General features: G+C 40.4%; 1 protein-coding gene across 1 annotated transcript in view; it reads right to left on the bottom strand.

Annotated features, from left to right (window-relative positions):
* Window positions 1-2,570: 2,570 nt before the first annotated feature.
* Window positions 2,571-15,393, bottom strand: part of FUCA2 (alpha-L-fucosidase 2) — a 17,141-nt gene continuing 4,318 nt past the window's right edge. Inside the window, 8 exon segments of the mRNA XM_014451962.1 lie at window positions 2,571-3,629; window positions 4,397-4,505; window positions 6,270-6,460; window positions 6,707-6,917; window positions 8,235-8,574; window positions 11,669-11,856; window positions 14,783-14,941; window positions 14,943-14,973. Coding sequence (XP_014307448.1) covers window positions 3,489-3,629; window positions 4,397-4,505; window positions 6,270-6,460; window positions 6,707-6,917; window positions 8,235-8,574; window positions 11,669-11,856; window positions 14,783-14,941; window positions 14,943-14,973 — 1,370 coding nt within the window. The 3' untranslated portion in view covers window positions 2,571-3,488.

The raw sequence follows: 15,393 nt of genomic DNA, 5'->3' as shown, positions 1-15,393 counted from the left end.
TGGTTTTGTTAATACTTTATAGCCATTAATTTATTTATTCCATAGCAAACTATATTTTGTTTATCCATTCATCTGTTGATGGACATTTGGGTTGCTTCCGCCTCTTGGCTATTATGAATGATGCTCCTATAAGCATGAATGTGCAAATATCTCTTCAAGACCCTACTCTCAATTATTTTGGATATTTACCCAGAAGTGGGATTTCTGGCTCATGTAGTAGTTCTGTTATTAAGTTTTAGAGGACCTTCCATACTGATTTTCATAGTGGTTACACCATTTTACAATCCAACAGTGCACATGGGTTCTAGTTTCTCTACATCCTTGCTAATACTAGTTGTTTTGTTTTGCTTTTTGACAGTAGCCATTCTAATGGGTGTGAGGTGACATCTTGTGATTTTGATTTGCATTTCAGTGATTAGTGATCTTCATATTCTTGTTGGCCATATGTAAATCATCTTTGGCGTAATATCTATACAAGTCCTTGCCCATTTAAAAAAAAATTGTATTGAGCCCAGCCAGTGTGGTTCAGTGGTTAAGCGTCAATCAATGAACCAGGAGGTCACAGTTACATTCTTCGTCAGGGCACATGCCCAGACTTCGGGCTCAATCTCTAGTAGGGGGCATGCAGGAGACAACTGATCAATGATTCTCATCATTGATGTTTCTATCTTTCCCTCGCCTTTCCTCTCTGAAATCAATAAAATTATATGGGAAAAAAAACACCTCCCTACAAACTAAAGCCCTGGACCAGGTGGCTTCACAGGTGAATTTTACCAAAACCAGATGATGACTACAAAGAAAGAAAATTATAGGCCAATATCCCTGATGAACATAGATGCTGAAGTCCTCAACAAAATATTAGCAAACTGGACCCAGCAATACGTTGAAAAGATCATACACCATGATCAATTGGGATTTATTCCAGGGATGCAGGGTTGGTACAATATCCATAGCATTTTTGCTGTTATGTTGGGGAGACACTAGTTTTCAAGTTTCGCTTTAACTGGTAATATAATTGATGTCTTTTAATTTGTTTAGAAAAAAAATAAGTAGCATTTCCTTCTGAAAATAAATAATTCATTTTCTTTAGTAAATCTATAGTGCTATATTTATGTAGGAAATTAGGACAGAAATAAATCATGTATCATTAGTATATTAGATATACTAGTTCTAGTATTTTCAGTAATATAAGAATATTTTCAGTAACATCATTTCATGTTCCTCCAACATAAATGTAGCTCAATAGTGGAAGGCAGAAAATGAATTATGAAGTCTTCTAAGTTCTGGCTAGGCCTGACGCCAACAGCTAGAGAGTCTATGTCTAAAATGTTTTTAAAAAAAAAAGATTTAAATGTGGGAGGAGGGCAAATGCTTCTTTTCAAAATGTGACAGAATATGATGTTATTTCTAATAGGGAGATATAACAACTGCATTTTGGGAAACTAGTGAATGTGTGTATAATAGGGTGTCTCTTCCAGCAGTATTAACCCAGGATTTCGTCCAAAGAAAATTTGAGGCTGAACAGATGTGGCCTTCTAAAGATACAAAGTGATCAGCTGAAAATTATCACCTACCATCATCTGCATCTGTAGTTATGGCAATTGAAGAGATGACAAGGTAAAAACCACATATATTTGAAGTTAATTGACCTTAGACATTACAAACTTGTCTTCTCTCAGTACAGTAGGAACCCTCTTGTCTGGGACCCTTAGTTGTTTGGTTAATCCAAAAAGTCACTAAAGCAGGGATCATAAAAAATAAATAAATAGCCCTGGCTGGTGTGGCTCAGTTAGTTGGAATGTCATCCTATGCCTGAATGGTCACAGGTTTGATTCCTGGAAGAGTATGTACTAAACTGTTAATAGTAGTGATCTGAACAGTGACTTTACCTTTGAGCATTTCTGTGTTTTAAAATATCTACAGTGAACATTTATTAGTTTTATTACCACAAGGAAAAAATAATTTTTAAAATAAAAATACAATTACTATAAGCATTGGATATATATATATTAGGCCAAATTTATTATATACCTTCCAGTTGTATTAGTCTTCTAGGATTGCCATAACAAAATGCCACCCACTGGGCAGCTTAAACAACAATAATTTATTTTCTCACAGTTCTGAAGGCGGACAATTCTAGGTGTCATCTGGTTTGGTTTCTCTTGAGGCCTCCCCTTGGCCTACAGAGGGCCCGCCTTCTCACTGTATCCTTACATGGTCTTTCCTCTCTGCTTGTGCAACCCTGGTGACTCTTCCTTTTATAAGGACACCAGTCATATTGGATTAGGGCCCCCACCCCTGATTTTATTTAAACTTAATTATCTCCTTAAATGCCACACCTCCAAATATAGTCGCACCGGTGATTAAGGCTTCAACATTTGGAAGCAGACACAATTCAGTCCTTAACACCAACTGCTAGCTACTCTAAAACAAAAATTTCCAACTCTGAATTGCACATGAAATTAAATTCACTGTGGAGAGACTTTAACAGCAAATATGGGGGGGAGAGAAAATTTCCTCCACCCTTCTAGGTTCTTCCAGCTGGTTTAATCAAATCAACATGAAACAGATAAGAGAAGATAATCAAATTTAATCACATGCGTGCATATGAGAACTCCACACACATGATGGTTCAGAAACAGGAAGTTAAAATGAGGCATTTATGACATTCTGAGCTAAGGTTGAGGAGTAAGGGAAGTCCCATGGAGGCTTCAGAGGGAGGGAGGTCTTTGCAGGATGAAGAGAAAATCAGATGCTCAGTACTTTGAAGTTTGTCCTGCCCTATTATAGAAAGGTCATAAGAAGTTATTTCTTTCCACGATGTGTACAGCGATGACTGACATTTGTCAAAAATGTCTTAAATAAAGTGGGAGAACATGTGCAAGGTTTGTGATTGCAGAATTAAGTGGAGATGGTAAAGATTGTTAACTGACCCAAGAAGGCTTGTAACAACACTATTCTTGGAATTATGTGTTTTCTCCTTTGTTTTTAATATTAATTTCTATATTAATTCTAACAAAATTAAATATCCTGTCAAAGATTTTTAAGATATTCTTTGTTTACTTTGTAGATCTGTCAGTTTACTTGAAACATTAAAATGGTGAGAAATATATTTTTAAAAAAAAAACACCAAAAATGTATCTCTGGTGATAACTCTTACTATGGGCAAGGCCCCAAATTTAAATTCCTTAAGGGAGAAATAAAAGTTTCTCATGAGCCTCAGAGTCTCAATTGCCTTCAGCTCAAAAGAATACATTCCAAAGTGGCGCATCTTGGCGAGGCCTGTTCTGAACACAAGGTCACTGGAGAGTTACAACAGTTACATGGGTAATTTAAGGAGTAAGAGGGGAAAGGGACTGTATTGCCTAAATAAGTACTTGACTTTTCTTGACCCATTTTACATTTGCTTTCTCCATGTGCTATAATTATAGAAACCTGATATTTTCTAGTCTTAGATGTAACTGCAGCATGAACCACTCCGCTGCACATTAGATCACGTTGGTTAGTGCTAGAGCCCAGCCCCATTTACAAGGCATCTGATGAAAGGTGAGATGTGGCAGTTCCACCATAATGCCATTTTTCTCCAAAGAGATCCATTTAAGTGGCTGTCCATGTCCCAGTAGCTTAACCTGAAATTAAAACACACACACAAATGTCTCCAGGTATATCTGTGACTCGCCCACTTTATTGAGAAGGGGTGGTTGATATTCCTTAAAAGCATTGTAGACAGAAGATTCATTTTTTACTTTTATTTAGTAGTTCACAAGCTATAATTAAACATTAGATTTCAACTCCATCTTCTTTTTGGCCTGATCAACCATAAGCGTTAGAAATGAAGTATGAAAATATGATGCAAGGAGAAGCATGTGGACAATTCACCTCCAAGAAAATTGTTGATTTCTTTAAAATAAGCTATAAAATATATCAAAATGAATTCAATACCAGACTTAGTGGTTATAACTATTAGATTAACCTTTAACTTTCTCGAAAGTATTTTATGAACTTAACATAGTAGGGCTAAGACTTCTTCCTTTTATTCTAATGTGTTCTGGGTGGGATGTCAGGGGAAGAATACAAATTCCAGTTTTATGAAGAATCATTTCGGATGCATACAGTGAACTCGAACAACATAAAACAACTGTGAGGAAGAATATTTTACATTGATGTGAAAGGAGATGACTTATCTGCTTTATAAGTTTAGTTTTCTGGGAAATGAAAAAAAATTTTCAAAGGTTCTGGCCAAATATTGCCATTAATGAAGCTCATTTTAAAATTACTCTTATGGGTAAATAAGAAGAACACATATAAGGATCTCCTTAAAGTTAAAAGTTATGTTTTTATCAGGATATTCTAGTTAACAATTTAAAGGAACAATAAAGATAAAATTCCCTCTTACCTCTGTTGACCCCAGAGTAGCTTTGGGTTGGCCAAGAAACAGCTGTCCTGATGTGGGCCATTTGAGAAACATGGCATAGACCAAATTTTCTTTAGCTTTTGATGTGTACCTGGTTAAAAGGGGAGGAAGCATAGTAATATTTCTCATTATTTATAGGTCAGGTCTGAGTTATTTATAGAGATACTTCCATTTGGTAAATATTTACCAAGAGGGAAAGAGCTCTCACAGTGAGGAGGGGGAGAGCAGGGCCACCTCAGGTAGGTGACATTGGTAGGAGCCAGACATGGGGCTTTATAGGCCTTGTCGAATGCCTTGACTTTTTATCTTTATTTATTTTTTTAAAGATATGTTTTTATTGATTTTAGAGAGAGGAAGGGAGAGGGAGAGAGATGGAAACATCAATGATGAGAGAGAATCATTGATCAGCTGCCTCCTGCATACCCCCTATTGGGGATTGAGCCTGCAACCCAGGCATGTGCCCTGACCGGCAATCGAACCATGACCTCCTGGTTCATGGTTTGCCACTCAAACACCGAGCCACACTGGCCAGGCTTATCTTTACATATTATAATAAAGAAAACTCGATGGAATAACTTAATGATTGTGAAGTCCCAGATCAGACACTCTCATAGTCAAATATAAGTACAGAAAAAAATTCCACAACCAGATTTAAACTGGGCTCTGTGAAATGAAGGCTCAGTACTGAGTTCTCATTATGGCTTCTCACAGACCCAAAGTTCTAAAATTCTACAACAGGTTGCTTCTGTCTGCATTGCCTTAGTTTATTTTCTTCAATGTGCTAACAATTTTTTAAGTCACAATTCAAGTGAAATCAAAGAACAGTTAGTCTAATCTTTTGAATTATACTTGATCAGCTATACTCACTTTGGTAGCAACACAAGGTGAATTTTTAGAGCTCCACTCATACTACTCTTATCTACACTAATAAAAGAGAAACATGCAAATTGGTGTCACTCCGCTATGCCCACCAGCCAATCAGAGCAACTATGCAAATTAACCCAACAAAGATGGTAGTTAATTTGCATATGCAGGCACAGAGCGAAGACTGAAGGCTCCAGCCGGAGTGAAGACTGAAGACTGAAGACTAAAGACTGAAGAGGCTGCAGCGGAGAAGCCAAGCCTCGCTGGGTCCTGGGTGCCGGCAGCCAGGGGAAGGAAGGCCTATTGCACGAATCTTCGTGCAACAGGCTTCTAGTGTATATATAAAACCTCACATTAGAAACCATCACATATGCAGAGTCTGATTCAGGTTCTCATTGGCCCACAGAACCTTCCAAAACTCAGATAGGGGCCTGAGGCAAGGCTTTTAAAGAAAAATACAGCAAAAAGAAAAATTATCAAGTTAAGATAATTCATTTTAAAGAAACTTAAGGTTTAGATTTACTTGGATACTATAAACAAGTTACAATTATTTTAATCAACTAGTGCTGTTATTGGAGCTGATTTTTAATATTTTTTCATGCCCTTTGGCACTTCTTGCTTGCTAATTTGATGTGATAAGACATCTGCAAATGTTAGAATTAACTGACTAAAGAGAAGTCTCTCTTTTGGATTAACCACTCAAGGTTTTTCAATTTTCTAAATGGCTTATAATTTTTATAAGAGTTGACTACTTTTCACTAAAATGTGTCAACTATTAAGAGGTATCTAGAGATGATTTGAGCTCAATTTGCTAAACAGTAAGTGTTCAAAAACATGCTTCCCCTTCTCTTCACAGAAAATAAAGTTTGGAAAGTGTTTTGTATAGAAAGGCATTCATCCAATTTCCTCTTTTATCCTATTCTCTTTATATCTCTGAGAAAATTTAAGTGCCTTCTTTTATCAGATAGCACTGATAACAAGAATAACTTACCACACATCTGGGGTGACAGTGTCATTCTGGGATCTCCAAGTGTTGGTTTCATAAATGGCTTCTCCATTGACTTTTAGCCAGGTCCCCATTTGCCTTAATCGCTCCTCAAAAATTGGAGAAATGGTGCCATCCTTAGTGGGCCCAATATTCATCAAAAGATTTCCTCCACATGAAACTGTTTCTACAAGTTGCTAAAAAAAATAAATAAGAATACATATAGTTTTTAGAGAGATAAAGCAATTCCATCACAAATGTATTAATATGTTGTATTTATGGGTTTATACATGAATATTTGGTCACTATCTAGGAGAACAAGCATGGAAGACAGAACAGTGCCCTGTATTTATAAGCCACTGAGCTATACAAACAAAAATGATTCTCACACACCCACACTATTAAGAATATTACCATAATTGTTACTAGACATTTCACTGTACCTTCACCAATTCTTCAATTGTAAGGTAGTCACGGATTCCTGCATTCCTCCTATAGCCCCAGGAAAACTTGTCTATTGTCATGCAGTTTTCCCACTTATGTGGCAGAAGATGTCCTGGGTTATACCGGTCACTGCAGGTATAGTAGCCACCATGCTTACAGATGCTACCAGCTCCCCAACGGTCATTGGTGACTACTGTGTCCCGAACTGGGCTGGAATGAAAAACATACTTTTTAAAAACAAAATAAAATTTTTCAACACAAGAGGAAATGTCACTGAAAAGCGGTCTGACTGAAATTTACTCCTAAAAATGCACTAATAAATGTGTAATATAATACAAAGCCCATGGTTTTGAAGTCAAATGGACCTGGGCTGCCTATAGTCCTGTCTCTCACTTTCTAAGCTTCCTATCCTACAGCAAGGTACCTAATTCCTCTGAGTGAACAATTTCTTCAGCTCTCATTAGAATAGAAAAATTTATATAACACACCTAGTCCAGTGCCCAGCACATACAGCACGAATAAGAGTATTACACTATTTTTTGAAGCTTGCCCCCAATATTGTGAATGATACCCAAAACTGAATTCACAATGAAGACATTCTTCTCACCATTGCCTGAATCATCTCATCTCTTTCTCATACAATTGTGCCTAATACTGAAACATTTCAGGTAAGTCGACTTGCAATCATGAAATTCACTGTGGTATGAAATATCCTACAATATTGTTTCTCATAAGAGGTGGTACCTCCAGCACCTCTCTACTGAGAGGGGACCCCGTTTTGATTCACAAATTGAAGTGGATGGCTCCCAGTCTTTCCCATTGGAAGGGGTACCTGAAGAAACTGCTGTTCTAAATATCAAGGCCTATCCAGAGTATTTGTCTGCCCGCCCTTCATGGGCCCAGGGAACACAGCAGAACACTCCCTGACTTCATAACACAGTACCAGGTACCTTCTAGTTACAAATATAAATTTGTTCCATCTAGTTTAAGCCTGAATATCAGAGCTCAGTCAGAACTCCCTGTGCCAATGGGACAGGCTGGAACACGCTAGAAAGCAATGGGAAAGAACAGGAAGAGGTGAGAATGATGAAGGAAAAAAGGAGACAGACAAGGGGGACACTGACTGGTTATCAAAGAGTAAGAGGATGAAAAGAAGAAGCAATTAGAGGGACTGAAGAGCACATAAGCAGAAACAGTCATGGGTAAATAGAGTTGTCCCAGGACAGGAGATGAAAAAGGGGACCCACAAGATTAATGTCTTCAAAATTCTGCATTCTGTGATTTTTGGTCTGACTTTAAAATCAGACTTCTGAATTGTATTTGACTCCCGATTTGTAACTCTTGATTTGTAATTCTTGATTATTTTGAGTAAATATTGATATATCTAATAAGAATTATTTATAATGATTTCCTCCCCCATATCATACATGAGCCTGAAAGGAAATATTTCAAGAAGCAAGGGAATGAAATGTTATGCATGTATTAGGAACATTTAAGGTAGCTACAGCAGTCTAACAGCATACACGCCTTTCATTGTACAGCCAAGCTAAGAAACCTGTGCTGTTCCAGTAGCAATCGGGTGCCCCTCCATCGCCATCTGCCCACAGGACCTCCGGCCGGTACTTGTTCACCAACTCGTAGAGCTCGGGCTGCATCTTAGAAACTGGAAACTGTCGCTTCTGGAAGGAGCTGGATTCATCATCAAGGAAGAGCGGATGAAACCACTCAAAAAGGGAATAGTAGAGTCCAAAACGCAGGTCAGTCCTGTTCCTAATGGCTACCTCCAGTTCCTTGACGACGTCCCTCGTGGGCCCCTCATCTACAGCATTCCAGTTCCACGAGTGCTCTGAACCCCACAAGGTGAAGCCTGCACAATTAGGTTAACAACCTGTGTAAGTAGGTCCACTTTATTTTAGGTAAATCTCTACCTATGCAAATGCAAAAACATATCTAATCATACCCATGGTATATAAATAACTGCTTCTACAAACAACTGTTATGGCAATTTTTTTTTTCATGATATATATTCTGCTTTTATATGAGCAACAAATGAGAATTTAAACAAGGTAAATCGAGGTTTTTAAAAGTAATTCTCGCCGAGACCGGTTTGGCTCAGTGGATAGAGCGTCGGCCTGCAGACTGAAGAGTCCCGGGTTCGATTCCGGTCAAGGGCATGTACCTGGGTTGCGGGCACATCCCCCGTGGGAGATGTGCAGGAGGCAGCTGATCAATGTTTCTCTCTCATTGATGTTTCTAACTCTCTATCTCTCTCCCTTCCTCTCTGTAAAAAATCAATAAAATATATTTAAAAAATAAATAAATAAAACAATAAAAGTAATTCTCACCTGGCCGGCGTGGCTCAGGGGTTGAGCTTTGACCTATGAAGCAGGAGGTCACGGTTCAATTCCTGGTCAAGGGCACATGCTCGGGTTGCAGCTCAATCCCCAGTATGGGGCATGCAAGAGGCAGCCAATCATTAAATCTCTCTCATCATTGATGTTTCTATCTCTATCCCTTCCCCTCTCCCTTCCTCTCTGAAATCAATAAAAACATATTTAAAAAATAAATAAAAGTAACTCTCAGGGTACTGACAAGATCTGTAGAGTCTAATCTGTCTTCTGTGTTTTCCCTCATAGAATATAAGCTCCTTGAGGAATGACATCATGTCTGCCCTGTTCCCTGTCATAGTCCCCGCCAGCTGCAAGCACTGGGTCTAATATGAAATCAGCAATCAACATTAGGAGGTCACAGCTAAGATTAAAGTAGATTCCCCGCTTTTAGGGTTATTTTATTATGGTGTGATTCTTAGAACGCTGGTGATCCTTGTGTAGCAATAAATCTTTTCACGAGGGGGTGGAGTGGGGGTGAGTAAGACTCTAGTCCAGGGGTGGGCAAACTCTTTTACTCGAGGGCCACAATGGGTTCTTAAACTGGACCGGAGGGCCAGAACAAAAGCATGGATGGAGTGTTTGTGTGAACTAATATAAATTCAAAGTAAACATCATTACATAAAAGGGTACGGTCTTTTTTTTTTTTTTTAGTTTTATTCATTTCAAACGGGCCGAATCCGGCCCGCGAGCCGTAGTTTGCCCACGGCTGCTCTAGTCTGTACTTTAAAATACTTGACCCACCATTTGTAATCTCATCTACTCTAAAGTCGTAAGATAAGATGTTGCTTCTTAAATTACCTAAAAGTGAATTATCTACCAACCACATAGGTCCTTCCATGCTGTCTCGAAGGTGCAGTGTGGATATTTTAAACCCTGATTCAAAATGTTTCAACTTGTCAGGCCCTAAGGTCAAGCAGTGCTGAAACCACATGGGTCTCCAGCTCAGTGTCACCACTGTACGCTCACACAGTGGTCTTCCTGCCTAACAAGCCCAGCAGGATCTGTTCCATGAGCAATGAAAACATCTGACAGCATGGGTCCTAGAAAGTTTATACATGTGAGTTTTATCATCTGTCCTCACAGTATGACTAAGAGTGGCTTTATCTGTTGGTTTAACAAGCTCACTGTGTAATACCTTGTTCTTACAGCTCGGAGAAGTTCTAAGAGCAAGGAAATCAACACATTCACAAACAAATACACATCATACATATTCATCCAATAGGAGAAACGTCTATAGGAAAAAATCATTAAGCCACTAGAATTCGGGTAAAGAGGAAAATATTCTAAGATAATGCCAGATTTGTGGTTTTGGTTCTTCCCTCCTACTCCCCTCCCCACCCCTGAAGGAAGCAATAGGGTAAGATTTCTTATACCAAGGCAAAGATGATCTTGCAGAGGAAATTGCCAAGTGAATTAACATTAAGTTGGAACAATAACAATTTATTGATGCTTCTTTGATCTTATAAATACTTGAATGTTGAATGATAATGGGTGGAAATGATCCTATTAATATAGGACCACAGTGATGATTAACTTTATGTATCAATTTGACTAGTAGGCCATAGGGTACCCAGATATTTGGTTAAACATTATCCTTGGTATGTCTATGAGGGTATTTCTGCATGAAATTAACATTTGAATAGATAAACTGAGTAAAGCAGATTGCCCTCCCCAATGTTGTGGGCCTCATCCAATCTGTTGAAGGCCTGAATAGAATAAACAGCTGAGTTAGAAAGAATTCTTTCTCTCTGCTTGTCTTTGAGCTGAGATATTGGATTTCTCCACCTTTGGACCCAGGCTTGAAATAGAACCTACATCATTAACTCTCCTGGTTTTCAGGCCTTCAGGCTCAGGCTGGAACTACACCATCAGCTCCTGTGTCTGGACCACTCAGCCTCCATAATTGTGTGAGTCAATTTCTTGTAATAAATCTCTTTATATCTCTTATACTTCCTATTGGTTCTGTTTCTCTGGAGAACCCTGACTAATACACCACTGTGTTTCCTTTGAGATAGTCTTCCATTTCTGATATTTCTGGGCACCATTACAGTTCCGTAATCCTTTTTCTTTCAGGTAATCTGTGTCACTTTCATCACTAGCAAATTGTCCACCATTTGGTCATGTAAGAGTTGGCCAAAAGCACGGCCGTGCGTGTCAGTAATGACACAAGACTACAGCGGCCTTACCCCATGATGCCTTCCCAGAATGCATTACAGAGGTGAAATGAAAGAGCAGAATTCCAATCATAAACTTTGACCTGCAACCCACAGCCCATTTCAAATAGCTTTAATCAAATTTTAGAAATATTGCTAAATATGCCTATAACAAAAATGTGATCTCTTCCCTCCTCTGTTATGTGGAGGGTATGATCTTTCTGCCTGCCTAATGCCTCTTAATTGGTGGAACATGTGGTCCCTTAAGTTATAAGCAAATGTCAGTAGCCACTTATGGTTGATCCCAAGAGAATACTCTGGTTTCGTGTAGATGACCTTGCTTTAGTTTCTGCTTCCAAATGAACTACTTTACACTTCATAACCATCGTCCATGTTTGCAAATGTTGCAGTTACTTACCCTCATGATGTTTGGAAGTTAAGACAACATATTTGGCACCAGAAGCCTGAAAAATATCTGCCCACTGGTTCGCATCATAAAACTTTGCGGTAAATAGTGGTCCAAAATCTTCATATTTGAAATCAGGAGGGTAGTTATTTTTCATAAAGTCCACAAATGTTTGTATTTTTTCCTTTTGCCAATACCACCTAAAGGGACGAACAGAAACAGCATATGAAACATTTGAAATGACCAGGCCAGCTCCCTTTACTAATTCTCCCTCCCTCAAATATTACCCAGATTCACTTTTTCACTTCCCCACTAGTTTGTCATTTCCTTAAAGAAAGTTTATGTAAACCAAAATCCCCCTCATATTCCATCTATTCCTCTGTGAAGTCTGCTCAACTCATAAACTAGAACATTCTAGACAACCCAGCCACGCATTTGCTATTAATCCCCACTTTGAAATAGCAACATGAGGTATATATCTTTGTAACATAAGTGAGGAAAGCTTCAAAGGGAAAACTAAGTGCCTAAAACATAACATGGATCTACTACATTCACTAGCAGAGAACAAGTGGGGGAGTAGGCAACAGTAAAATTAAGAAGATGCTGCTATTTTAATCTATTGACTCAACCTTCAAGGATTCCTTGTTATCTGCACTTATTCTGAGCAATGGGGCCTAAACTTCCTAAGCAAGGCTTCATGAGGAAAACTCTATCAAAAACATAATTTTACATTTTAGACAGATGTAGCAGTAACTTTTCTTATGAAACAGTCTCAAGCCCCATCTCTGACCCATCTTCTACTTTCTCCACCACCACCAGTCAGATACATATTTTTCCAGCTTCCACTGCAGCTTGGACATGGACATGTGACCCATGCTGGTCAATGGAATGTAAGGGGATGCCAACTTGGAAGATTCTGGGAAATGAATAATAAGAAAAACTGGCCTTCCTGCCTTTGGACAAGGTTATGTCAAGTTATGGCCGGCTACCATCATGAGACCACAAAGGAACAAGAGGCTGATGATAACAGAAAGTGTCTATGTCTTTGATTTCATCAATGAGCCAACTACTTCGAATTCTCCTTATGTATGAGAACAAGCCCCTACTATCGCACATATTTTTCTATACCTTGAAGTGAAAGTATCCTAATTGATCCACGACACATTTGTACCTTTTAAACTGAACTACATAAGAAAAAACTGGGACACTCAGAAAGTTGAACAAGGATAAGGGATTTCTCCTATTTCCTCCTAGTACAGTCTAATTTGAACCTACATTCTCTATATTGTCTAGAGCCACTTCTCAAATTTCATCCAAATGGACATGAAAAGAGGCACTTGAGCAGTCCATCATTTATATTTGGTTTTGCATGGCCTATAAGGACAGCCAGATATACTCATCGGCACTGTTGACTGCCCACGAGTCAAACTGGGAAGGGGAGCAGAGGTTTAGAAAAGACACAAAGAGAAACCATGATAATTAAAGAATCGTCTACAGCAGCGGTCAACAACCTTTTGGACCTCATGGACCACCAGTGGTGTTGGTGGCCACAGGTCTACAGGGTTAATGCACTTACAGACCATCAGAAATATACTCTATCTTGTTTTGTTTGAGAAGTATTTTTATTGTTCTCGGTCACAACAAAAAGTCCTGTGTTCACTGGAAGAAAATAAAAAGTTTACCACTGCAAAGAATAAAATTACTCAAAACTAGTTGTCTGTGGCAGAGCATTGGTCTCAATTAACGAACATCAAATCCTCTTCTAGCACCAAATGTATAATTTACCTAATCTTCATAGTTGAACAAAATGATAACAATGTATTATCTACACTAATAAAAGAGAAACATGGTAATTAGCATACGACTGCTACCCTTTTCATTGGCTAATCAGTGAGTATATGCAAATTAACAGATGCTCAATGCAGGAGCTGCCTTCTGGTGGGCAGTGTGCTCCCGCAGCCACCACCACCACCTCCACCACCACCACCAGGCTCTCGAGCAGTGAGTCTGGCTCAAGGCTTCTGGTTGAGCTGCCCTCCCGCTGTGGGAGCGCACTGACTACCAGGGGGCAGCTCCTGTATTGAGCGTCTCCCCCTGGTGGTTAGTGCGGGTCATAGCAACCAGTCTTTCTACCGCAGTTGGGTCAATTTGCATATATATACTCTATAGATAGCATTTATCTTGAAGAATTTAACACCTTAAAGTATTTAATCACGCCCTGACTGATTTGGCTCAGTGGATAGAGCATCAGCCTGCAGACTGAATGGTCCCAGGTTCGATTCCGGTCAAGGGCATGTACCTTGGTTGCGGGCACATCCCCAGTAGGGGGTGTGCAAGAGGCAGCTGAATCGATGTTTCTCTCTCATCAATGTTTCTAACTATCCCTCTCCTTCTCCCTTCCTCTCTGTAAAAAAAAAAAAAATCAATAAAATATATTTTTTAAAAAGTATTTAATCAGGAAAGGTATGTGAAACACTTAAAAGTTGTAAGAAATTACATGCATTTTTATACAGACCTCAAGGTAAAAATCTATCTAAATGGCAATACTCTTCATATAGTAAGGTGTTATTTTTATTAAACTACATTCTAGAACGTTTTTTAAAAAATTCCTAGAGGCACACATGGTAACATTTTAACATTGAAGAGCCAATGACTGCCCAAATGAACAGATGTTTCCCATACCCATGCATTTATGTTGTCACCACACTTCATGGCAAAACGGCTGAAAATGAGCCGGTAGCAGAGGGGACAACGCCCTCTCCAGCGGCAGTTAAGGTGCAAGCTTCAGTGCTCATCCTGTGCCCCTGCACAAGTCCATTCATTTCTGCTAGTTTCCTCGTTGGATGGTTACACTGTAGCGTGATAAATACAAGTTGGCAAGTGCAACTATCCAGGAGCTGAGAAGTCAGAGCCACCTTACGTGCCTGACAATAACCGCAGTCACACGGAGGAAAAGTCAATGCTTACCCAGGCCGAACGCTACACAATAAATTAGACATTTCACACCCGGAAATTCTAAATGCGGATAAGCCACTGGGAGGCGAAACCGCAAGCGGTGGCCGGGTGGCGGCTGGAGGCCGGGGACAGAAAGAGGGCCCGGGGAGACACGGGGGGAGGCACACTCACCAGAACCATTCGCTCCCGAAACTGGGCACGGAGAACACGCCCCAGTGGATGAAGATGCCGAACTTGGCCTGGTCGAACCAAGCGGGCAGCGGGCGGGCGTCCAGGGACTCCCAGGTGGGGTCGAAGCGCGGGGCGCCGCGGGCGGGGACCGGGCGCGGGCAGCAGCAGCAGCAGCAGCGGGAGCGCGAGCCCTACCCCTACCCGCACCCCCCACCTCTAGCCGCACTCCCACCCCAAGAGAGGGCCAGGTCCGTGAATGGCCCCGCCGCTGGCGCCCCGTTTGCTCCCCCCCGGGACCCAAGGGCCGGCTGAGTAGTCTCCGCCCCCGTCACCTGGACAAACTGTCGGGGGCAACGGCTCCACCCAGCTCCCGCCGGTGTCCCGAGGCTACGGCCACTGTTGGCGGGCGCTGGACGGTTTCCCCGCAGTGGGAGGATTCCCTGCTCACTCGCACACCAATCTTGTGCCGGGCAAGCTAACGCTCCCGGTCTAGCTGTCCGTGTGGGACATTATGCCTCCGTGTTGGGGCACCTGTGGGAGGACTCCTCGAGTGACCTGGGATTAACAAATTCTTCCAAAAGGCCCTGTGACCTACAACCCCGGGAGCCATG

The sequence above is a fragment of the Myotis lucifugus genome, unplaced genomic scaffold (assembly GCF_000147115.1).
Source record: "Myotis lucifugus unplaced genomic scaffold, Myoluc2.0 scaffold_11, whole genome shotgun sequence".
NCBI classification, from domain to species: domain Eukaryota; kingdom Metazoa; phylum Chordata; class Mammalia; order Chiroptera; family Vespertilionidae; genus Myotis; species Myotis lucifugus.
The sequence above is the reverse complement of the archived record's forward strand: the minus strand, read 5'-3'. Positions and strand labels throughout refer to the sequence as shown.